The sequence below is a fragment of the Piliocolobus tephrosceles genome, chromosome 12, assembly GCF_002776525.5.
Source record: "Piliocolobus tephrosceles isolate RC106 chromosome 12, ASM277652v3, whole genome shotgun sequence".
Taxonomy (NCBI): Eukaryota; Metazoa; Chordata; class Mammalia; order Primates; family Cercopithecidae; genus Piliocolobus; species Piliocolobus tephrosceles.
In genome coordinates, this window is record NC_045445.1 from 103,972,941 (window position 1) to 103,998,620 (window position 25,680).

A 25,680-nucleotide genomic window follows, 5' to 3' on the forward strand; every position below is an offset into this window, starting at 1 on the left:
TGGGGTCAGGTGTTGTTGTAGAACATTTGAAGGAGAGAGAACAGTAGTTGTGTTATATTTGTAAAAGTGGTAAAAATCAATTAAGAATTATATAGAATGTCTAAAAGTCTGCCTTTGCTATGACATGATGTCCTTCGTCTTTCTAGAAATGATCTTTTATTTTGAAAGACTTTAGGGTTCTATTTTTAAGTTTTAGATTTGATGCTTCTCAGGAATGGTCCCTGTACTTTTTAGAAATGCTAATTATTGTGCCTCCCCCCACCCAGATCGGCTGAGATAGAAGCTCTGGGGAAGGGGCCCAACATTCTGAGTTTTCTCAAGTCTTCCAGGGGATTCTGAGACACACCAGTGTTTGAGAATCACTGATTTTTATCACATAAGAGGGTTGCCAGCTTATACTCTGTCCTCCCTGATCGAGAACAGTGTTTAGGTGAGGTTCCAGGGTAGGACTTTTGATGACTAACTGCTGTTTTTAAGGACAGCCACCCGAAGGAGGTGGGCAGAAAGAATGTCCCTATTGTAAAAGGAGAGGGAATTTTTCTTATAAGTAAACAAGATGAAATATTATCCAGGGTGTTGCTTCTGGAACCCAGGGGAAAACCGTTCTTTGTGAGTAGTTGATTTAGTCCCTCTTTCTGTCTACACTGGGTAAACTTGCCCACAGAACACTGACTGTAGATGGTGTTCTATGTTCTTGTCATGTTGTCATGGCTGAAGGATGGTAGTGTAGGCACAAATGGCTCTCATTTTGTTCTTTCTGTCCACTGCTCAATCTGTACCAGGAATACACTTTCCTCAAGCTCTTCTCACACAGGGACCATGTTTCCATAGTAACTAGCACATTCAGCTGGAGACTTATACATGAGTTTGAATAACCCAAGGTTTTAAAACTGTAAGAACCTAAGGAGGATGATTTCACAAAGCATACAAAGAATAGTTTTTTAAAATACAAATAAACTGTGAATTGAGATATGAAATTGTACATGACACTTTGATTATATATATATTGCTATTAAAAATGTACTTGGTGCTATTGTTCTGAGGTTAATGCTGATCTATGAGTCGTTGGAGGGAATAGTTTCAGATTAAAGCATATGAGCTTTTGATGGATATAAAGATCTTCTTTATTATCTGGGTAGATATCACTGTGGTAGCCTGCTGGGCAGATTGTCTAGTCTGAGGAGGAAGAGCCAGGATAATATCTTTCTTGCTGCACCAGGCTGAATGAGTTACTCTGTTCTTTGTGTGCCCACAGTACTCTGTTGATTATATCTCTAGTAATAATGTTATTACTGTTGCTGATTACTCATAATAAGCCATTAGTGGTTACTATGTGCTATGTTACAATACTTAATCTAATTTAATCATCAAATTCTTGGAAAGTAGATAATGTTATTGTACCCATTTTTTACATGAGAAAACTGAGGCTCAGAGAGGCCATGCAGCTTCCTCAAGGTCACACAGCTAATTTTTACTTGAACTGGGAACTGAACCCAGGGAAATCTGACTTCTGGAATTTGCCTGTCTTTCGACAGAATCTATACATATAACAGTGCATGTTAAGGACTTGTTTATGTAATTTGTGGGCTCCTTTTAGACCAAGAGCTCCTTGAGGGCAGGGGCCAGCTTTATTGCTTCCATAAGAGCTAGTGCTGGCTATATATTTGGGAATCAATAGTTTGTCTAAGAAGAGAAGGAATGGATAAGAAGTGAGCAAATAGAATAAATGTTCACTCATCCAGTTCTTAATCATGGATAGAAGAGACAGATGACTTCTCACTGGGAGGGTTATTATCCCAGACTTGTGCCAGTCATAGCCATATAGCATCGAAAAATTCGTGGTTTAATCTTCATCTCTGTCTTGTTACAGATATTGTCCATCTGGTTTCACCACCAGTCATTTTTTTCCTTCTTTTAAAAATGTTTCCCCATTAATAAAAATAAGCCTTCATGTGTCTTCCAACCATAAGATTCTATAGCTGTAGCTATATTTGAGGTTTTTAGTAGGTGTATAGCCCTGGATGAGCCATTCATTATCTTAGTGAACAACTATTTATTGAATCCCTGCTGTGTGCCAAGCAATGTTCTGAGTGTTTGGGATACATCAGCGAACAAAATAGACACCAAGGCCTGCCATCGTGGAACTTATATTCTAGTTCTGGGAGGTGGACCATCAATTAATACATAAGTAAATTATGAAATATTTACAAGATGTTAAGTACCATAAAAAAGATAAAGAAGGTATTAAGTTGCTGTGGAAAGAATAAAGGCAGATTGGGAGTATGGGGCTGAGGAACATTCCTGGTTGCAATTTTAAATAGTGTGGTCTTGAGGGACTTTACTGAAGAGAGGAAATGTGCTCCAGGCAAAAGGAACAGTCGGTGTAAAGGCCCTGAGCAAGAAGAGTGCCTGGGATATTCAAGGAGCATCCGGGAGGCCGACATGGATGGAGTAGATGAGTAAAGGGCAGAGCACACAGAGAGGAGATGAGAGTGTATGGGGAACTGGGTACACACGGCTTTACGGACTGTTTAAGGACGCTTTGACTTTGAGTGATAAGGGAGCCATTAGAAAATTTGAGCAGAGAAGTGACTTGAGCTGACTTTCTTTTTAAAAGAATCATTCCAGTGTAATGTTGAGAGCAGACTATAGATGGCAATGGTGGAAATTAAGACCGGGTAAGAAGCTACTGCAGTAATCCAAGAGAAAAGTTTTGGTGGCTCAGATCTGGGTGAGTGCAGTGGAAGTGATGAAATTAAATAGTGGATCCTGGAAATATTTTGAGGGTAGGGCCAGTGGGATTCCCTGACAAACTGGTTATGAAGTATGAAAGAAGTGAGGAGTTAAGATGACTCAAAATTTGGGCTTGAGCAACTGGAAGGGTGGAGTTGCCATCCACTGAGATGAGAAAGACTGGATATGGGATAGGTTTAGGGACAAGAGTAGAAGTTCAGTTTTAGAACGGGTTAAGTTTGGGATGTCTATTAGATATCAAGTGGCAATACCAAGTAGGCAATTGAATACATGTGTGAGTATAGGGTTCAGAAGATAGGTGGACATGGACACCATCAGCATGTAGATGGTATTTAAAGCCATGATACCAAATTGTATTAAAGCCTTGAGATTGGATGAGATCACCAAGGGAGTGAATATACATAGAGTGGAACATGACCAAGGAATAAACTCTGAAACATCCCCAATTAGGAGCTTGGGGAAAAAAAGGAGGAACCAACAAAGGAGACTAAAAAGGAGCAAACAAAGAGGTAGGAGTAAAACCAAGAGAATGCTGGATCCCGGAAGCCAGTGAAGCAAGAGTAACACTGAAGGAGTGATCATTTGTGCTGGTTGCTGCTGATCGGTTAAGTTAGATAGGCACAAAAAATTAAGCATTGGAATTGGCATTGTGGAGATCATTGTTGACCTCTACAAGAGCAGTTTAGGTAGAGCAAGCCTAATGGAAATGGATTCGAGAGAAAATGGGAGAAGAATTTGACATAATGATTTTAGATAACTCCGAGCTATATGTAGAAAAAGTTAAGACATGGCTTCTGGACCTAGGAATTTATAATTTGTTTGGGGACAACGGGAATAAACACATTTTTAAAACAACCATCCAAGAGTACAAGTCTATATAGAGCTAAATTGGGTGTGACCTTACAATTGATGCAGGAGGTATAAGTAGGTGGTCAGCTGGAGTATTATGATAAAAAAGAATATTCTGGGAAGTTTGAGAAGTAGTTATTAGGGAAATATCTGAAGACACTTGCAGTGCTTCTCAAAGTATGCCCAGGGGAGCTCCTTATCAGAATCTTCTGGGGTGCTTATTAATAATGCAGGTTTCTGGAGATGTGAGCTAGCTACTGAATCCCCCTGTATCTCTGGGGATGGGACTCTGGATTCTGTATATTTAACAAGCTCCCCAGGTGATTTTTATATACAATAAACTTTGTGAACTGCTAGTCTGAAAATTTTATTGAGTAGATTATATTCTCAATTGATGAGATCTCCAGAACACTAGATTTAGGTAAAAAAAAAAAAAAAAAAAAAAAGGCATATTGAACGTGTGAAAAACCCACACTTAACATATACACTTATAAATTATAAGAAGTTAAATTTACAGTAATATTCCTTTTCCTGAAGTTAGACCTTCCTCAGTTGTTTCAGTGATATTTCGGGTATCTGAAATGTTATGGCTTTTTTGTGTGAGAGGGGCTATCAAATCTATTTGTTACTTACAAACCCAATTATGTACCAGAGAAGATGGCTGATAAGGCATAGCTTCTCCCCGCGCCCCACACACTATATGAGGTCTGTCTGAAGCCTGGGAACTGGGTACTGAGAAAACAGCCGTGCAGACCTGGCTGCTTTGCTCAGGCTATTCTAGGGTGAGCTTTCCAAACTGCCGCACATCATCTCACATGGGGCCTCAAGCCTAGGAATCTTGGTGCCATCCTTTCTCAGCCGTGATTCTTGTACAGCCCGAGAAAGGGGCAGAGAAAAGCACTTTTTGCCTCTGCAAGTCAGAAATACTTGTTTTATTTTCCTAATCACTGTGGACACAAGGAAAGAATGATTTTTAGCCTAGGAGACCCTGCAAGGGAAGACTTCTCTGCTTAGAGTTGTGACAGAGGACATGGTTTATTATCCTGTGTACCTCCCTGGGGTCATGATTTTAGTTATCAAAGACCTCTCCAAGGGTTTACAGTTTGTTACAAAGTCCACCTCGCACTAGCTGATATCCGCAGACATGCTTCTGCTGACAGATCAGAAATCAGTTTCTTCAGTGACCAGGCAGTCAACTTTGGTAACTTTTAATTCTATAATTCGATCCTATCTTTAGTCTACTAGACTTTTCTATTTATGCATAGAATTCTGAGTGCAAATTCCAATCAATACAGATCTCATAACAGTTTTCCATAAACATTTATTGAATACTTATAATGTAAAAAGTATTATATTAGATAATGGTTAATAAGACAGTCTTTGTCCTTGGAAAACAGACTTGTAATGGCTTACAATATGAGTGATAAGCACTATTAAAAAAAAAAGGTGGGTCCATCCTATGTGTTATAGCATTTGAAAAGGAAAAGTTAATTTTTCCCTTGAATAAAGTTGGGGGGATGCTGGGGAGCTGGAGGAGTGAGTCAGAGAGGAGAGGATGTGGGCTGGAAAACAGAAAAGCAAAGGGCATGAGACAGTGAATGGTGAATGGGGGAGGTAGCCTCAGATACTGGCAGAGCCCAGGATTGCCCATGCAGTAGGGCTAGGTGCTTGCTCTTCTCTCCAGCATGATTATTGTGATTGGTGACTAGCCTCATCATTAGAGAACAGCCAATTAGCGCAGCTGGTTTGAGCAGTGTGTTTATGACGTTTGTTTTGGGTTCATTTTCCCAATGTGTTACCCAGGACATGTAAAGAATCAGAGATATCGTAATATACTGAGAAAATTCCTCTGCATTTAGATTTAGAACCTTAATTAGAAGACGGTTGAACTCTTTCACTTTGGACAGTTTATGCCTACTATATTAAAGCCATATTATATCTTTTGCAGACTTTTGAAACCATAATATGTGGAAGATTACCTGTATAATGCTGTAACTCTCATTTCTGTTCCATTTAGCTATGGCTTCCAAAGCAGTATACTCCGTTTTTTTGCAAAACTAGTCACAGACAAATGTGTTGACTTGGACAGGATGTTTGTTATTTCATATTATCTCAGTGATGACACCATTTCAGTGTTTGAACCTATAGAGAGGAATTCAGGTAAGAGATACCCTTCTCACAGTATTTTCTTGAGAATGTTTTAAGTGTCTCTTCATGTTGAAAATTAGGGAACATGATCTGGTTTTGTAGCCTAGATTATCTACAATAGAGGCTTTAAAAAAAAAAAACCCGAACAATAGAGTTCTTTTTACAGATCTCTTAAATGGGAACCTAAACATTTAAAATGATAGAAGTGGAACAGTTTTGGTTGGCTTAGGGCCGGGGGACCTGGAGTTACTTCTTTTTTGCCACTATCCCCACTTCCACTGTGACTTCTGAGGCACCTCTGTGGAACCCAAGGGCTTCAAATTCATGGTCTGGGTACCACTAGTTTTACTTGTAGCCAGCAAGCCAAGAGGAAGTCTGTATTCTTGATAGTCCTACTTAAAAAATTTTTGTTTGGCTGTAAGACAAGAATCCCAGATACACAAATTCAATCGTCAGGGTCCGTCTTTATCTGGTCCTTCTGTCTGTTGAGGTTGTTGCCAAGGTTCCTGCACTGAGGCCCATAGAATGCCTCTCTGCAATATGCTGGTACCACCGTCACTGCTGAGGAGAGCCATTGACTTACCCAATCATGGCACTGTAGGATCCTGTTCTTTGTCTCAACACGTTTAGAACTTTTATCTGTGCTGAAGACATGCATTTGGGAAGAATAATCAGTGATGTGCTGGTTAACTGGCTCTTTGAACAAAGATTTTAAAAGCCATAATTTGTACTGTTTACCAGTTTCCATGGTGTGAATACCCCAACCATGGCCAATTTCAAGCAGCCAAGAGTTTAAAAACTGGCTTGCAAAATATCTGAGAATTCAACTATCAGCTCCTATGAGCTGGTATGAGCTACTTAGCACACCGATGAGTAATGAATAACTTGTATAACTAAGGCTTCACAGTAATTTGAATAATGGATCAAATCTTAAAATACGAAATTGCATAGGGATGAATATAAATCATGCTCTTACAGGTCAAAAATCAACTCTATACACTTAGAATGGGGGAGATGTGGCCAAACAAGTTGCAGCATGTGTGAAACAGAAAGGAGTGATGGTAGTCAGCAGCAAGCTTACTAGTAATCACAGCAGCCATGATTGAGAACTTACTATTATCCCTACAAGGACTTTATGAGGTTAGGTTTTGTGTTAGTCCAGCTCCTCCAAGAAGCAACTGCCAAGACAGGATTAAATGTGCAAGAGATTTAATAGGGGGAATGCTGGTGAGGGAAAATGTGGAAGGAGCCAGAAGAAGCTGGGAGAGCTGTCACACTGTAGTACAGTTCTGACACCTGTGAAGCACAAAGGGAAGGAAGAAAGAGGGAGTCTTAGACTGCAGTGAAATTCTAAGAAAATTTCGACAAGGTTGAGAGGGAGTCCTTAAGGCAAAGTTGCTAGTTGGAGGAGTCCTTGTTTTGTAGGAGTGAGCCTATCTTACTATCCCTGCCTTGGTCACTCATCTATTGGCAGCAGCCTGTGGGAAGAGTGACCTCAACACACACCTGAAGATTGATTTAAGAACACAACAGCTGGGGCCTTCCATCAGTTATGTTCTTCACTATAGGCGACCTGAGAAGTAAATTTTCAGGGCCTCCACACATCTGATTCACATTGTACCAATAAGAATTCAGAGAGATTAAATAACTCCTAAAGATCACCCAGCGAGCAAGTGACAGAACCCGGAAGCCTGTGTCTTTTTACCACCTATCATTTCTGAATGTGGTAGGAGGAGTGGGATGAAGTGACCCAAAAGCTTATCTGGTCTCAGGCTATATTTATAGGTCTGTAGATTTCAGTTCAGTATCAGAAGATGCTGGAGTTCCCTGTTCAACTCTACTGGCTACTTTCCAAGAGGTCAAAACAATGTCTAGAAGAGAACAGATGAAATGGTGACAGCTCTGGAAACTAATATGAAGCATTACTAAAAGAAGCAAAGGGATTTTACCTGTAGGAAAAAATGACTTAAGGGGACTCCCATAGTTACTTTTAAACACTTAAGTAATCTCCTTTACAGAGGTAGGGCATTTACTACTTAATCTGCATGTCAGATTAAGTATAAGACATCATCTGGGACAAATAGGTGGAAATAAGCACAAGGGAGGAATTTTCTAACTGGTATTGTTCAAACATGCTCTAAAGATGAGTATCTTCCTGATGTTCCACACTCCCAGTATGCTTCTGGGCATATATAGGAGGTCCTTGCCAAGTGCTTATTGGACTGGGAAGAGAGTAGAGAGAGAGAAGACAAGGCTAGAATTACACATCATTTTTTCTCTCTCTCTCTCTCTCTTTTTTTTTTTTGAGATGGAATTTTGCTATGCTGCTCAGGCTGGTCTTGTACTCCTGGCCTCAAGCGATCCTCGTGCCTCAGCCTCTTGCGTTGCTGGAACTGCAGGCACATGCCACCATGCCTGGCTTTGCTTTTTGTCTTGAACACCCTCGCCTAGGAATTCTTACTCCTTCACTCACTGCCTCATTCTTCCCTTAAGTCCAAAACAACAGGCAATATTAGTTCACAGGTAACTTATATGGTGGTCTGTGCTTGAAGATAAAGTAACTCTGAAGGCAAGTCAGATGGTTCTTTTAAGAATAAAGGCTGCTCATGAACTTTTCTATTTTTCTATAGGAATTACTGGTGGGATGTTCTTGAAAAGAAGTCGTGTTAAGAAGCCTGGACAAGGAGTCTTTAAAAGTGAACTATCTGAATATATCAAGGCTGAGGAGCTGTACATTGGAGTCAGAGTGAATGTGAATGGTTACCTATTTCATTTGCTCAATGCTGATGAGTATACCTTAAACTACATGGAGCAGAATACAGATAAGGTGAATTTACTTTGTGTAATTCTTCACTTGCCTCTCAGTCCTCTGCAGTCTGTGTTTTTCTTTCTCTAGGGCCTTTTCTTCTTCATCTTGCCACCAGTTTTACATTGTGCATTCATACATGTGGGCATGAATAATGGATTCGTGTGACTTGGCCACATGTCCCATCACAGAGGCCAGGTTCTTGTCTACTCTGTTTACATGCTGGGTTCTCCTCTGCCCAGCATCACAGATTCCAGGCACAGGCAGGAGGCAGGGCCAGGGTTGAATCAAGTTTCCTGGGTTTTTTGCTGACACTAACAATGTTTTCAGAAAGAAATTCAACAACTATAGGAAAGGAAGAAAAATCTGGTGCCACACACTGTGCCGTCCCAGTTAATTGGCACAGGCCGACAGAGAAGGCCAAGACCTGAACAAACAGAAACCTCAAGGGAACTGAATAGTTGCTGGAGTTGCAACTTCCCATAACAGTGGCCACCTGAGGCCTAAATAAGGATTTCAGGATAAACTGGCGACAGCGAGCTCAAAGAGTTTTTTTTTGAAATAAGATGGCAGATGGGTACTGTTACTGCAGGTGCCATTATGGCAATGCTGTTCAGTAAAAATAACATATTGATAAAATCTTGATTTTAAATGTGGGCTAGTTCAGTGTACAAACATGTTTATTTGGGAATCATTGCCTAATATGGAAAAATCTATCTGGAAAATTTTATTTTAAAAGTTTACCTATAAGTGATAATATTTATGTACCATTTATATACATACAGTGCCAATTTTATCTCATTTATATATAAAATGGCTGGGGTTAAGTTGCTAAGATCAGTGTCTCTGTGTACATCACATCATTCATATCAGTTTGGGTCCTCTGAGAAGCAGACGCCAAGACAGAATGAGAAGTGTGAGAGATGTCATGGGGGAAATTTCTGAGAAGGATAAAGGGGGAGGGGACAGGAGCGGGCAGGGGGGCCTTCAGACCGGGAGGCAGGTTGAACCCCTGTGGAAGGAGAGAGAAAGGAAGGAGGGGTGGGTAGGGAAAGCCTCAGCTGACAGCGCAGCTCTGAGAATGTCTCACTTTCTCAGTGAAGGGGAGCCCCAGAGCACAGACTGCCCAACAGAGGTCCCCTGTCAGGCAGGAATGGCCTGGCTCTAGTTCCCCTGCTGTGCTGTGTCATTGGGTGGGAACAGCCTGGGGAGAGGGTGGCCCCAGCAGCGACATTGTCTGTGAACTCTGTGTGAATCTGGAAGGTATGGCAGCTGGAGTCTGTCAGGCAACGATGCTCTTCTCCACAGGGTCTCTCTTGACAGGAGGCCTGCGAAGCACCCTCCATGGCTGCCACGCCATCTCTCCCTTTATAGTCTTAGGGATTCAGGTTATCATAAAACCATGAACCAGGAGCTATTCGAAAACACTGAATCTAGACGAGAAGCTCAGTAATCGGGAGTTCAGATTTCTGGAAACCAGCAGGCCTGGCTTGGGAACCTGACTCCACATTAATAGCTGAGGGACCTTAGATACGTATTTTTCCTGAGCTTCGGTTTCTTCATCTTTGGAATGGAAGGAACAACAGTGCTTATTTGATAGAATTGCTATGAAGATTAGATGTGATAATGTGTGTGAAGCTCTGAGCTAACCATGAGGCCCATGGTAAGCTCAATCAGTGTTACTATTGTAAATTAGAATTCTATTTCCAATCAGAGGGTGAACCTATACCTTAATATAAAATATATATAGTATAAATATAAGATATAAAGTTTTTTTTTTTCCCCCTTTGGGGACAATAAAAGCAGGGTAGGACATTATCTGGAATCAGCATCCCAAGTGAAAACTGCATTATTTTAAAACTGCCCTTAACAAAGACATTCTAAGCAGAGAAAGTCTGCTATACTGTTTAATATCAGCCTAAGGAATCTTTTCTTTCTTTTTTTTTTTTTTTTGAGACGGAGTCTCACTCTGTCGCCCAGGCTGGGGTGCAGTGGTGCGATCTTGGCTCACTACAACTTCCGCCTCCAGGTTCACACCATTCTCCTGCCTCAGCCTCCCGAGTAGCTGGGACTACAGGCGCCACCACCACGCCCGGCTAATTTTTTGTATTTTTAGTAGAGACGAGGTTTCACTGGGTTAGCCAGGATGGTCTCGATCTCCTGACCTCGTGATCCACCCACCTCGGCCTCCCAAAGTGCTGGGATTACAGGCGTGAGCCACCACACCTGGCCGGAATCTTTTCAAAAGAGCTAATAGATCCTGTCATGGAAATAGATGAAAGGAAATGCAAAAAAGTGGGAGGAGTAGGGGTCTGCGATAGGTGCCAAACCACCTGGATCATTTTCTGGTGGGAGAGAGGGATCTTTAGACTAAATTGTCATCAATGTTTTTATTTTAAAATTTCATCTTCTCATTTTTGATCTCTTAGCTATAATTATTTACGACCTTATGTTTCACTGGATGCAAGAAATATTCTTACCAAGTCAAAAAGCTAGTCACAGGATAAGACAGGAACAGTAGACAGCCCAGAGAATGACTGTGCAAGGGGTTAAGGTACCTGTGTGGATCTTCCGTACCCGGCCTTGCTCTCATCAGTGTGTTGCCTAATGGATAACAGTTCCAGGGGGACCCCATTCTAAAGATCGAAAATGGAGGGCTACTTATGCAGTTTTGAATCCCATTTTCTCCATTAGGATCTCCCAACATATTGGGCCGATATCCAAGGGTTATAGGGAGGAGGCTGAGATGGAAGCAGGGGTTGTTTTCTGATCTCTGTGGCCTCGTGTTCCTTAAGCTCGTTTCCCTCAGAGCTGGGGCCTATGCTGATGTCAGCTGTTGTCCAGAAGCTTTAACTGAGGAGATCCAAAGCTAGTCATGCCTTCTCGGTGTTGGTTTCTTTGCAAAGACAAACCTGCTAACTTCATGTGTACAGTGTGAAGTCCCTTTACTGGCCATGAGCAAGACTGGGCTCCTGAGCTGTTAGGAATATTTAAATATGTTTTTCCTTTCATTTCTCCCTTACAGTATCCTTTCAGTAACCTCAAACTTGCCCTACAAAAGCTGAAGCAAGAAGAAGCAAAATCCAGAGAGCTCAAGCAGATATTCAGAGCTGCTGACCGTAAGCACACAAAGAAGGTGGATTATAATACATTCAGGTAAGCCATATTCTGCTAACAGTCATCTGTTTTCCCCTCAAGGTTGTCCAAAGAACAGAAAGAACTGTTTCTTTCCTAATCAGTTAACTATTTTTTATTAGGAATTGGCATTTCTTTGACTTTGTATTATTTTGTAGTCAAGTTTTGGCCACTAATACTCTAGTAAATGTTATGAATTTACATATAAAAGGAGTTTGTACATGGGAACAGAGGGACAAGAGCATAGAAAGTCAGTTGGTGACATTGTCTTATGAATCAGGGAGTTGAAGGATCAGCAGAATGCCAGGAATGGTGCATCTGAGTGAGAAAGACAGAAAAAAGCACTGCTAAGAGCACCTCCCCACCACCGAAATCTGGGGGACAAAGGAGGGACATCTCCAGGAATGTGGTGAAGTTGGAAAATAGTAAAAACTTCACCGATTATCAGAGCAAAGGTGATATGTATGCATCTGTGTATACGTGTGCTTGTACACATATGTGTATTCTGAAAGACATGAAAATACAGGAATCGAGGGAAAAATATGTGACAGTAGTGGGAAATATTGTAACAAATCTTGATCAAGGCTTTCTCTAAGGTGAAGCTGAATTCTGGGACTATCCAGTGGCTGACTGAGGCAAATTTTCAAACAGCGGAAACACAGGGAAATTCAAATTCAGGGTCTAGTACAATTGTGATACTTCTTAGGCTGAAAACAAAGTGAATGGAGCGTTTAGGAGAATAAATTAAATCATGGATGGAGGACAAAGGGGACTTTCTCTTTAGGCTGAGAATTCTGGCTCCTGACAAGGATAGTGGCTGAAAGCTACATAGTAAACTGTGCTTGATGCAGTCAAGATGTGGGCTGAGAAATGAGGAAGTGAGCCCAGGAGAGGGTAGCAGGGAGGTCTTTCCAACTTTGTGTCTGCAGTCGCCTATTGCATCACTACCTGGTGGCCTGGAGCCCACCATTAGGCCCAGAGTGTCCCAAGAGCTCATTTGTTGTTTTAACAAAGCTCTTTTGTGTCTCCAAAATGTTCTTTGGAGAGAAGCAGTCAGAGGACATTTTTATTGTTTAGAATTCCCAACCTTCTGGGATCAATAAGAATTTATAGTTCTTTGTTATTGTTCATAGTCACATACACATGTTCATAGTGTTTTGGAAAATAAATGGAGACAGTAAAGAGCAGAGACAATTACTCAGGCCATAGGCTAATGGAAAGCAGTGGAGGAGTAAGCAAGAAATTTCCATCAGAAATGAGGGAGTGGTTTTGTTTTATTATTTGTGTCCTTTTACAAAAGCATCCATTTTTCCAACACTTGCAAAGTCTATTGGAAACACTTTAGTGAGTTTATAGGGCTTTTTGGGAAGCACTTAGGCCAGGCAGGCGATCCAAGGAGGAAAAGTTGCTTTGCAGATGGAGGCCTGACCCTCATTGTGGGTGGGATAAAGGACCACTATGCTGTGATTGGAGGGGTAGCCTCAAGGAGCTGCATGCTCAAAAAGAAGGACCTCCCCATCCCAGAAATTCCTTAAAATGAAACTCAGATCAGGTTCAGGTTTCGCCTGGCTTGAAAAATCCTTCAGTGGCTTGCCGTTGTCCTCACAATAAGATCCAAACATTTGACTGCAGCCAGCCAGGCCTTGAGTGATGTGAGTCTGTTTGTATTTCCAGTGTCATCACCTCTTTTTCTGCAGCCCTGTCTTTTGGCCTCACTGACTGTCTTTCGGTTTCTCAAACACATCAGGCTCTTTCCTGACTCTTAGCCTATGCACACCCAGTTTCCTCTGCCTGGAATGCAGTCACCACCACCCTCTGCATAGCAAACTCTAGGACTCATCTCAAATGCCGGCTCCCAGAGGGGCTTTCATTCAGAGGGGCTTTCTAGATCCTATCTAGAGTAGATCACCTGCTGTTATTCTTAGCCACTTGTTTGTATTTTTCCCAGCACTTAGCACAACTTACAGTTATTTTATTTAGAGATCTGTTTACTTGGGGGTAGCGCGTCTATGTGTGTGTGCTGTGTGTGTCTTCTCCTATTCGCATGTGAGCTTTCTGAGGGCAGGGAGCTCAATGGTGGTGTTCCCTGCAGCATCCCCTACTGCTGGGTGCGCGCGCTGTCTCTCTCTCTCTCTCTCTCTCTCTCTCTCTATATATATATATATATATAATATATATTTATATATATATTTTAATATATGTATTTATTTATATATATAGCTACCAAATGAAATAATGAACCACTAGAGTTGTTCCTGGGGGTTCTAGTTTGGAGGTGATGGCATGGCCTCCAAATAAGAGCATAGACCAAGAGTCTAGATGTCTCGATCCATATGACATGCTTGGTGCTGGGTGCTGAGCCCTCTGTGCTTGGGGCTGCTCATTTGTGCTCGGCCCACAAATGTGGGTCCCTGCACCTTGTCTTCAGCCCCATCTTATGCTTCTCAAACTCTTTCCTGAGCAAACAAAAAGGAACTACGTAGCCCGTGTCTATCACATCATGCCCTAATTCAATTCTTTGCTCAGTGCTTTTACTAGCTAATATTTTCCTTTCATTATGTGTGTGTGTGTGTGTGTGTGTGTGTATGTGTGTGTGCGTGTGTGAGTGTGTGTATGTATTCTGACTCTCCTCACCAGAATATAACCTCTTTGAGGGCAGGGGCCTTCTCTTTCTTGTTTTCTGCTTTAGCCTTATGACTTGTTTCAGTGTCTGGCAAACAATGGGGTGTTATTAAATACTAGTTGAGTGGGTACATTTTTTGTTTAGTGTTTAATATGCCTCAGATGAAATCCACTGAGATAATTCTCTGCTTTTGTGTCTTTTGTGTTCCACCTTCCCTTTTCTTTTCTTTTTTTTCTTTTTTTCTTTTCTTTTCTTTTCCCCTCCCTCCCTCCCTTCCTTTCTTTTTCTTTCTTTTTTTTTTTTTTTATTATACTTTAAGTTCTGGGATACATGTGCAGAACCTGCAGGTTTGTTACATAGGCATACACGTGCCATGGTAGTTTACTGCACCCATCAACCCGTTATCTACATTAGGTATTTCTCCTGATGCTATCCCTCCCCTAGGCCCCGACCCCCTGACAGCCCCTGGTGTGTGATGTTCCCCTTCCTGTGTCTATGTGTTCTGAATGTGTACATTTTATCTAGCCCTCACTGCTTTGGCTCTGACCTGTAGGGTGATTCTGTCCATGCTAGTTCCTCAAGCTCAGACCTTTCTCCTGAACTATAAACCTGGAAATATGCATACCTCTGGGACATATGCCCCTCACATGTCTTTTAGGCATCCCCCAAAATAACTTTCCCTAACTTGACCTCGTTTTCTTCTTTCGTAAAGTAGCAGCTAGAGGACTGTATCCTGATAAAGGCCATCATGGGCATCCCCAAGAGTCCAGACCAGGGGTTGGCTTTGTGTCTCCCCTCTCTCGACCTCTCCCACTCACCCTTTGGAATTATACGTCTTGAACTACCTCTGGAAACTTCCCCTTCTTTCCATCTGCAGCTTCACCGTTGTAGTTCAGCTTTTCATCACTGTTTACTCGAACCCTCTGGAGAGCAGTGTAACTGATCTCTTTTTCTTAACTCTCATCCTCCAAAGTTTTGCCAGAGTGACCTTCCTAAACTGTGATAGGATCATTCCTCTGCTCTTAATCCTGCATCAGTGTGTCACGTGAGTTTGCCTACCTTTCTCTCCATATTTCCATCTCACTAGAAGAATAATACTTTTATAGAAGCCACCATGTATTGAGCACTTACTGGGGGCCAATCATCGTGCTAAGTGCTTTCCACCTACTATTTACTGGTAGCCTTCTGTCAAGTTGTTGCTTATTTGCTTCCCTGCCTCCACATCAGCTCCTGCCAAGTGCAATAGATGTTTGCTGAATAATTTAATGAACGATCCTATTTCTCAAGGAACGTTCAGTCTAAAGCTTGCAGCAGTCAAGTAAATAATTGATTTCCTTGCACCAGGGAAGGGCCATCTGGCTCTCACTTACGGAAGTAAGGAGAAGCTAGGCCTGATCTTCACTAGCCAAGTAACTTGGGCAATTCACTTCACCTACCTGTGTCTCACTCTTTTGTTCATATATTGGTCTCTGAGGTCCCTTCTAGGCTCTGACAACTGGAAACTCTGAAAATGTAAGTTTATAATATTCTTGTAAAATGTTCTCTTTTCAAATTTGTACATTGAGATAGTGGAGAAGAGCAGAGGCAAGCAAAGGCAGGATTGCAGCATAGGTCTATGGGCTTGGCCTCTGTGGTCCTGACTCTCTCCTGCTTAGATACCTGGCACTCTCAGCATACACCTGGGGCTTCAGGGCCCAGACCTGCTGCTCTGGGCAGTGGTCCAAGCCCCTAGCATTACCCTTCTTCTCAGAGATGTGCATCTCCTCTCAGGAAAACCTTGAGGGTAGGAACTGATAAACTACCTCTGCATAAGGTGCCTTGGTCAATAATGGATTAATGTGTGGGCCTCCCAGAGATATTTGCCTCAGAATAGACCTGATGGAATGCAGGGACAGGCAGCTATCAGGAAACGGAAGTAAGGAATGTTTGGTTTTTGTTTTTTTGTGTTTTTTTGATTTTTTAATCTGAGTAGGGAACATTTCTCTTTTGCCTTGTGGGAATTCACCACTTCTGCTTCTATTTCATTGATCCTCTCTAGAATCTTTTTGGCATCATGGTCTGTCACATTCGCCTGTGAGAGCTGCTGATCGTTATCCAAGAGAGTGCAGATAACCTTTCTCAGAGCCTTGGGATAGATACCTGGTGGCAGTGGTGGGCAGATTTCAGCAGGGGGCAGGGCAGGAACTAAGCTTGGCAGGGCTAGTATTTCATGCAGTTGGGAACATGGGCAGAGTGGAGCTTCCCAGTGAGGGCCCTGGACTCTGAACCACAGGCGGCAGCAGCAGCACTGAGAGCCCAATCCCAAGGAAGATGTGGTCAGTCCATCTCTCTGGCCACCTCCCTGAGCCTTGATCTACCCATCAGAGATGACACTTGGTCCCATGTAGCCTGTGTATATTTTGGTTAGCTGAGTGCTTATCTCTTCTCCCCACCTGGGGAAGCTCTCAGAGGGCAGGGCCCGTGCCTGGTTCACTCTTGTGTCTTTCACAGATACCTCCAGAACCCAGTGTATCAGACCTCAATGAACATAGTGAATTATTACAGATTTTTTCTTCAGGCCCCCATTATCAATTGTAGGGTCAGTAGCTAGCCTGTGAACATCCATGTAATAAATTCCTTCTAAGATTTAGAACCTCGAGGAAATTTTCTCTCTTGTAAAACTAAAATTCTTCCTAAAAGGGGTAATATAATAGAAATAGTTATTTTTTTTTTTTTTGAGATGGAGTCTTGCTCTGTGGCCCAGGCTGGAGTGCAGTGGCCGGATCTCAGCTCACTGCAAGCTCCGCCTCCCGGGTTTACGCCATTCTCCTGCCTCGCCCGGCCTAGAAATAGTTCTTATCACTGGTTTTGGAGTTGGCAAACCCAGATCCAGCTCTTGGCTCTCTTGTTTACCAGCTTAGTGGCCTTGGAGAGGCTGCTGAATAATTTTTTCATCTGTAAAATGGGGTTAGTAATACATAGGACACAGCTGTTGTGATGAATACATTTGATACTGATATTAAAATTCTTACTGTAGCTGACTAGTGCATGGTGGATACTTAGAAAATGAAAATGCATTATCCCAATAGTTGTAAACTGGTGTCACCAACAATAGTAATAGGAATGTACATCCTGTTTTCAGTATTTCTATAAGCTTTATATTTACTCATGGTGGGGGTCATTCAAAACATTCTTTAATAAATGAGGTTGAAAGAGAAACTCTAAAAACTTGTAGACCTTGAAGATGGAAAATAATAAACATCATTGTTGGTGGACCAAGGCTGGGAAACATTAATATAATCCACCCTGTTGGTGTCCTTTACTTCACAGAAGCAGATTGTAAATTTAGTGCTTAGAACATGATAATGATCTCATCCTGATTTATCTAGGGCAATTATCTCTCCCTTTGTATGGTTTTGCTCTATTTTTATTTGGACTACTCTGTGTACATTGCTATTGGTGTTTTTTTATTGTAAGCAATCTAGCATCTTTTAAGGAAGCCACTAGTCTGTGAATCTATATGAACAAAAGCAAAAACAAAGACAATAAAATCCCAAAGCACTCAAACATAGGTTCTTATCATGAACCAAATAGATTCTTTGACAGTATTCATAGCCTGTCTTCAAAATGGAAATTTCAATATACGTTTTTGAAAACAGCATTTTGAACTTTCCTAAAAGCATTAAATATAAATAATATGTTGTTGTAGAAAGAATGCTAGCCTGGGAGTCAAAAAGATGGAGATCTTTGATTTGATTCTGTCACTGCCTGGTGGTGGTGTTTGTATTGGTGAGGGCTTAGTTTTAAAAAGGAATATCCTCTCTGGCTGGTTAAGCAAAAAAAAGGAATTTATTAAAAAGGAACCTGAGTGGTTCACAGTGTCTTTGGAAGGGCTGGAGAAATAAGCTCAAGGCTGAACTATAGGAACAGTGCCCAAAACAGGGCCGTAGAACTTGTCTGATGAGAAAATGACCTCTGTTACCACCACCACCACCACCCATGACTCATTGCTGCGCTTGCATTGCTGCCAAGAACCTGATTTTACCACGGCCATAGCTACCACTATTTCTGGCAATCGTCCTTTACCACCCCTGAAGGCTGGGCTCCTTTGACACCAAATGTGGCCCACCCTGAGCTGCTTTTCTTCTGTTAATCCCTTCTGAGGCACAGTCTTACTTCCCTGATTGGTAGGGAGCCTGGGTCACCTGCATATTTCTAACTGTAAGGAAGTCTGGGAAGTTGAGCTCTGACCTCTGTTTTGGGGTGGTAGGAAACTTACGTGGGATTCCCCAAATATAGAAAGGCTATTTAAGAGATAGCCTTTGTAGAAAGTTTCAGTTAGACAGGATGAATAAGTTCTGGAGATGTGGAGATTTATTGTACAACATGGTGACTATAGTGAATAATGATGTATTATCTACTTGGATTGCTAAGAGAGTGGCTCTTAAATGTTCTCACCACATAAAAATAAACGTGTGAGGTGATAGATATGTGAGTTAGCTTGAGTTAGTTATTTCTAAATGTATACGTATATCAAAACATCACATGTGCTGTAAATATGTACAATTTTATTTGTCAATTATACTTTAATAAAGCTGGGGTGAAACAAAATAAATAACAGGTACCCTTTTCATTTGCCGTGAATATTGCAGGGATAGTAAATCCAAACCAACATGAGCCAAGCAGGGAACAACGAATGTATGTTGACAACAGAGACTAAAGCCTTTGTTTGTAACCAAACCAAGCAAAGCACCTACCTAGTTTTAGTACTTTGAAAATATTGTTTTGACTCACCAAGCAACTAAACAAGAAGCAAAGCCCTCCCCTACACTTGGCTACTTTTGCAATCTCTGATGAACCTTTCTGAGTTTCCATTGCCTTAAATGAAAGTATTGAATTAAATACAGGTTTATAGGTTGAAAGCTGGCAGTTATATTTTGTTTGGCTTTTGTTTAATGTTTTTAAAATTAGGAGTTTAAACCTAAGAATATATGTATCTGGTGCCTCTTGGAAAATAGAAATTGGACCCACATTTCTCCATGGCAACAGTCTTTTGGGGGTGAATGGCACTTGCCCTCCTAAGATAGAGCTTGTTCTCTGCATTTCTTCTCAGTTTCTACAAGTCCTTATTGTCTCACACCAAGGCACTTTCTCCTATTTATCTTACATACCTACCCCAGTAGGTACTAGACTAGGTAATTCTTGGATTAGATCATTATAAGGTACCTCCCAGACATAAAATTCCATTATTTTGTTACTCGAGGTATTGTGGAAATAGGCATTTAGGAATCACTGTATAAATAGTTCAAAATAGAACTGAAGACTAATTTTTTAAAATTAGAATCCAAATATGATTGTATACTTGGAAAATTCAAAGGAATCAATTTAAAAATTGTTGGAACTATTAAGAGCATTCAGGAAAGTAGCTAAATATAAGAAAACTATATACAGAACAATAGCTTTACTTTATATCAGCAATAACTAGTTAGGAAGTGTTCTGAAAAGGGGAATACTATTTGCTGTAGCAACAAAAATGAAATATCTGGGAATAAATTGGATGAGAAACGTAAGAGTAAAATGAATGCAATTTTTAAACTTGATATCTCTGAACGGGAAGACAATATTGTGAAAATTCTTATTTTCCAAATTTATAGATTTGAAGCAATTCCAATCAGAATTACACAGTAGGTTTTTGCTGTTGCTGTTGTTAGATTTGGTTTTGTTTAACAGGGTTAGGGGAGATAAATTGACTGATTATGAAGGTTCATCAAGAATAAGGGGTTGAGAATATCCAATAAAATGTTGAAAAGAATATTAAAATGTAGATACTAGAAAGGTATATGATTTACATACATCTGAAAACATCTTCTAGCAGAGAAACAAAAATATCAGTGAAATACAGTGTAGAGTCCATAAAAGACCCATTTTTATGAACTTTCGTATAAGTATGGAGAACATTTCAAATCAGTAGAGAAAGAATGGATTATTAATAAAGATTTTGGTGACAATCAACTAGAAAATGCCTATATACACTTATTTTGTGGTGAAGCACAGTTTCCAAAAGCCATAAAGGAAAGATTATATTGACTACAGAAAAATTTTATATCTCTCTACAGAAAAAGATATCACAAACCTAAAAGACAAGGGACAGACTAAGAGAAAATATTTATAACCAGTGTTAAGAGCCAGGGGATTAACCTTAAGTACTTAAGAACTCCTATAAAATCAACAGACAAAAATGGATCAAAGACAGGAATAGTTCACAGAAGAAATACAAATGGTCTTTAAACCTGTGAAAAGATGCCCAATAATGACACAAACTGAAACAGTGATGAAATATTATTTCCACTTACTCTATTGGCAACATTTAAAAAGAATGATATAACTGACTCCAGGTGAGCATGTGGGGTAGCAGGTACTCTCATTTTCCATTGATAGGAGTTTAAATTGGTTCAGCATTTTGGAGGGCAATCGGCAGAATGTGTCTAATGTTTAGACTCTTTTACCTGGTAATTGCACTTGTAGAAATTTTTTATTTGGAAAAATTTAGACAGGTGGATTGATAAATATATGTGTATGTGCATGCATAATATTTATTGCAACAAACTTTGTAATAGTAAACATTTGGAAAAATAAAATGCCCAACAATAGGGGAATAGTTGGATATATTCTATTGCATTAATTTCAGACAATATTTTTTAGCCATTAGAAAGAGGTAGACCACATATGCATACCAGAAAAAATGTATGATGTATCAGTTAGGATTGGCTAAGTACTGCTGCAGTAACAACAACCCCTGAATCTCAGGGAATTAAATCAACCAAGATTTATTGTTTGCTGACTTTATGTATCCATTGTGGTTGTCAGGGGAATTTTGTTCATAGTAGCCACTCAGAGACTGAGGCTGACAGAATAGCCACCAACTTGAATGTTCCCAGTCACATTGCCATAAAGGAAAGAGAATTTGGAGGCTCAAGTACAACAAATTCTTATTTGGAAAGAAATACATATCATTTACACTCTCAGTTTATTGGCTAGCACTAGTCACAGGACCCCACTCATGTGCTCAGAAGAAGGAGGGAAACCAGATCTTGGTGAACAGCTATGGGTGGCTACCACATATGTGTTGTGCTGTTTTGTAGATAAAGCAAAATCCAGAAGTATGTTAATATCCTACTTATGCCAAAAATGTAAAAGTTGTGTGTGCAGGTGTGTGTGTGTGTGTGTGTGTGTGTGTGTGTATATATTTCAAGGAATGTATATCCTTTGAAGAAATGCTAGCGGGCTACACACTAAGCTGTTAGTGGAGCATGCTTCATTCCTTGATTTTTAGTTTTTTTTTTTTTACAATGAACAATTATTTTTAAAAAATTCAATTTAAATAAAATAAAACCCAAACAAATAAAACCGAAAAGCCTGGGCAAAGAGCTTATGGAACATTTTTTCAGAAAGAACATTTTTTATTTCTTGCTTCAGTTTCCAGAAACAGCTAATGGCAGATGCTGGCAGGATGTTCTGAGCAAAAGTCAAGAGGCTTGGAATTATACAGTAGGGCACAGGTTGTTGTAGTTGATACTCTACCTACTCTGATTATTGACTACAGTCAAATAATTGTAATGTGCTTACTTAAAGTTCTTATTTTAGGGGCCACAATATTTTATGTTTATGCAATTACAAAGTTTCAGAGGTTTAAAGTTAAGTTTTGAGATGAAATAGTTTTTATAATTTTCAAATTCCTATCAAATTACCATGTTTTACCCATTCATTTTCTCCAACATTCTATGAAAATTTTAAAACATCCAGAAAATTTGGCAAGATTAAACAGTGGACACCTCATATATCCACCATTGTACCATTAACCTCTTACTTTATTTGCTTTATGACACATCTCTCCATTTATACATCCTTATATCTGTCTATTAACCCATCTTAATTTTGGTGCATTTCAAAGAAAATCATAGACATCAGTTACTTCCCTCTAAATATTTTAGCATGCTTACTATTTATTTATAGTTTTTCTTTTTATGTAAAATTTATGTTCAATAAAATGCACAGACTTTATACATTTGCTGAGTTTTGACAAATGTATGTTTGTGCAACCCAAATCCCTGCTAACACATAGAACATTACCATCACTCCAGAAAGTTCCCTCATGCTCCATCCCAGTCAATTCATGTGCACATCCGCCATTCAAGAGGTAACTACTGTTCTGATGTTTTTTTTTTTTTTTTTCCACTTTAGGTGCTGTTTTTTTTTTTTTCTTTTCAAACTATTGGTGATTTTTCTCTGTTCTAGTATTTCATATGAATGGAATTATACAGTGTGTACCCTTTTATGACTTCTTTCGTTCAGTGTGATTTTGGGATTCATTCATATTATAGAGTGTATCAGTAATTCCTTTATATTACTGAGTAGGATTCCATTGTATGAATATACCACCATTTGCTGATTCATTCCCCTGCCAATGGATACCTGGGTTGTTTTCGATTTGGAGCTAATATGAATAAACCTGGTCTGAATATTCCTGACACAAATATTTTTGTAAATATATATTTTTATTTCTCTTGGTTATATACCTAGGAATGGAATTGCTGGGTCACACATAAAGTAAGTGTGTGTTTAGTTTTTTGAGAAACTGCCAGACCTTTTACCAAAGTGGTTGTATCAGTTTACATTTCCAAGTCCACATTGTCAGTTTTTTGTGGTTGTTGCTTTTTGTGATCTGTTTAAGATGCCTTTGGCTGGCTCAAAGTTGCCTAGATAGTCTCCTATGTTTCCCTCGAATAGCTTTATGGTTTTAGCTTTCGCTTTTAAGTCTATGAGTTATCTCAAATTAAATTTTGTATATGGTGTGAAGTAGTGACCAAGGTTCATCTTAAATTGTTAAAATTATTTGAAATTGTAATATTATGGGCCAGCATATTTTATATTAAAGTAAAGAAAAAATAACTCTAGAGCTTTAGAATATAATTTTGAAATGAAAGAGTTTTCATAATTTTCAAATTCTTATTCAATTACTGACATCTTACCCATACTTTTTTTTTTCTTATTCTGTGCTGTAGTTTTGACTGTTAAAATATCAAAATCTCCTTTGCAAAAGAAGCTAAAATACTGGCCTTTTATATTTTCTCAAATCTTATAGTTTTCAATATTTCCTTATGTAATACATTCGTATTTCTTGAAAATTGAAGTATTCTCACTAAAATAATATCCCAACTAACTGAGGAATGCTGGATACCAATGATCTTATTAACTGAAAGAAACTGTATACCACACATATAGTGGATTCTATTTTCCAAAGATTGCTTCAACAGTATCTCCTATCCAACATGCTCCCCTGTAATGTGAACTTGACCCTTCTTCTTCTGAGGGATAGGGCTATGTCATTTCCCCTTGAATCTTTTTTAATTTACAATTTCTTATTTTTGTGGGTACATAATAGGTGTATATATTTATGGAGTACCTGAAATGTTCTGATACAGGCATGCAATGCATAGTAATCACATCATGGAAAATGGAGCATCCCCTTAAGCATTTATCCTTTGTGTTACAAACAATCTAATGACACTCTAAGTTATTTTAAAGTATACAGTTAAATTATTATTGACTATAGTCACCCTGCTCTGCTATCAAATACTAAGTCTTATTCACTCATTCTATTTTTTTGTACCCATTAACCATCCCCACCTGCTGCCCTCCCCACTCCCCCACTACCCTTTCTAGCCTCTAAGAAGCATCCTTCTACTCTCTATCTCCATGGGTTTGATTGTTTTGACTTTTAGATCCCACAAATAAGTGAGAACATGTGATGTTTGTCTTTCTGTGCCTGGCTTATTTTACTTAACATAATGAGCAAGTCTCATACTTTTCTTTGACTGAATAGTACTCCATTGTGTATGAGTACCACATTTTCTTTCTTTACTTACCTGTTGGTGGACACTTAGGTTGCTTCCAAATCTTGGCTATTGTGAACAGAGCTGCAACAAACATGGAAGTGCAGATATCTCTTCGATATACTGATTTCTTTTCTTTTGGATATATACCCAGCAGTGGGATTGCTGGCTCATATGGTAGCTCGGTTTTTAGTTGTTTGAGAAACCTCCAAACTGTTCTCCACAGTGGTTGTACTAATGTACATTCCCACCAACAGTGTACGAGGGTTCCCTTTTCTCCATATCCTCTCCAGCATTTGTTATTGGCTGTCTCTTGGGATATAAACCATTTTAACTGGGGTTAAATGATGATATCTCATTGTAGTTTTGATTTGCATTTATCCGATGATCAGTGATGTTGAGTATCTTTTCATATGCCTGTTTGCCATTTGTATGTCTTCTTTTGAGCAATGTGTATTCAAATTTTTTGCCCATTTATAAATCATATCATTAGATTTTTTTCCTATAGAGTTGTTTGAGCTCCTTATGTATTCTGGTTATTAATCCTTTGTCAGATGGGTAGTTTGTAGATATTTTCTCCCATTCTGTGTGTTGTCTGTTCACTTTGTTGATTGTTTCCTTTGTTGTGCAGAAGCTTTTTAACTTGATGTGATCCCATTTGCCCATTTTTGCTTTAGTTGCCTGTGCTTGTGGGGTATTACCCAAGAAATCTTTGCCCAGACTGATGTCCTGGAGAGCTTCTCAATGTTTTCTTGTAGTAGTTTCATGGTTTGAGGTCTTAGATTTAAGTCTTTAATCCATTTTGATTTGATTTTTGATTCGATATGGTGAGAGATAGGGGTCTCATTTCATTCTTTTGTATATGGATATCCAGTTTTCCCAGCACCATTTATTGATGAGACTGTCTTTTCCCCAGTGTGTATGATCCTGGCACCTCCCTTGAATCTCGAGTGGGCTTGTGACTCACATGTAACCAATAGAATATGACAGAAGTAATGCTGCGTGACTTCCGAGGCCAAGTTGGAAAAGTTGCGGGTTGTGCATTGTCTGCTATGACACTTCCCTTTGGAGCCTAAGCTACTGCGTGTGTAAGAGGTCCTGCCACCTTGAGTCTACTATGCTATGAAGAAGCCCAGGCTACACCGAGAAGCCAACCACTTGTGGGTGGTAATTCGATTGAGAGCCCCAGCTGATATCTCAGTTAATGGCCCTTGTCATGCATAATTCAAGTCTCCAGTTATAGAATCTTCCTAGTTAAAGCCCCAGACATTCTTCTGTGCTCTGTCTGAATTGCTGATTCTCAGAAACCATGAAAATAGCAAAATGGGTTTGATATCCTTTAGTGCCTCAAAGTCATGGCTTTCCAGTTTTTTAAATGCAGGGGTAGAGAAATCTCGTGCCACATCTTGGAAGAATCTCTTGTTAAAAGACCTTCCCTTGTCATATATATAATTAAAATGCAGAAATATGTATGTGTGTGGATATGTATAGAT

General features: G+C 39.8%; 1 protein-coding gene across 2 annotated transcripts in view; it reads left to right on the forward strand.

Moving 5' to 3' along the window:
• EFHC2 (EF-hand domain containing 2) overlaps positions 1-25,680 on the forward strand; it is a 209,584-nt gene that overhangs the window by 115,615 nt on the left and 68,289 nt on the right. For both annotated transcript variants that reach the window (XR_002729725.1, XM_023202816.1), the window contains exons 9-11: positions 5,621-5,763; positions 8,382-8,578; positions 11,583-11,713. Coding sequence is in view for 1 of the 2 variants with exons in the window: in XM_023202816.1 (XP_023058584.1) it covers positions 5,621-5,763; positions 8,382-8,578; positions 11,583-11,713 (471 nt within the window). In the remaining variant the exon portion in view is untranslated. The remainder of the gene's footprint in view (positions 1-5,620; positions 5,764-8,381; positions 8,579-11,582; positions 11,714-25,680) is intronic.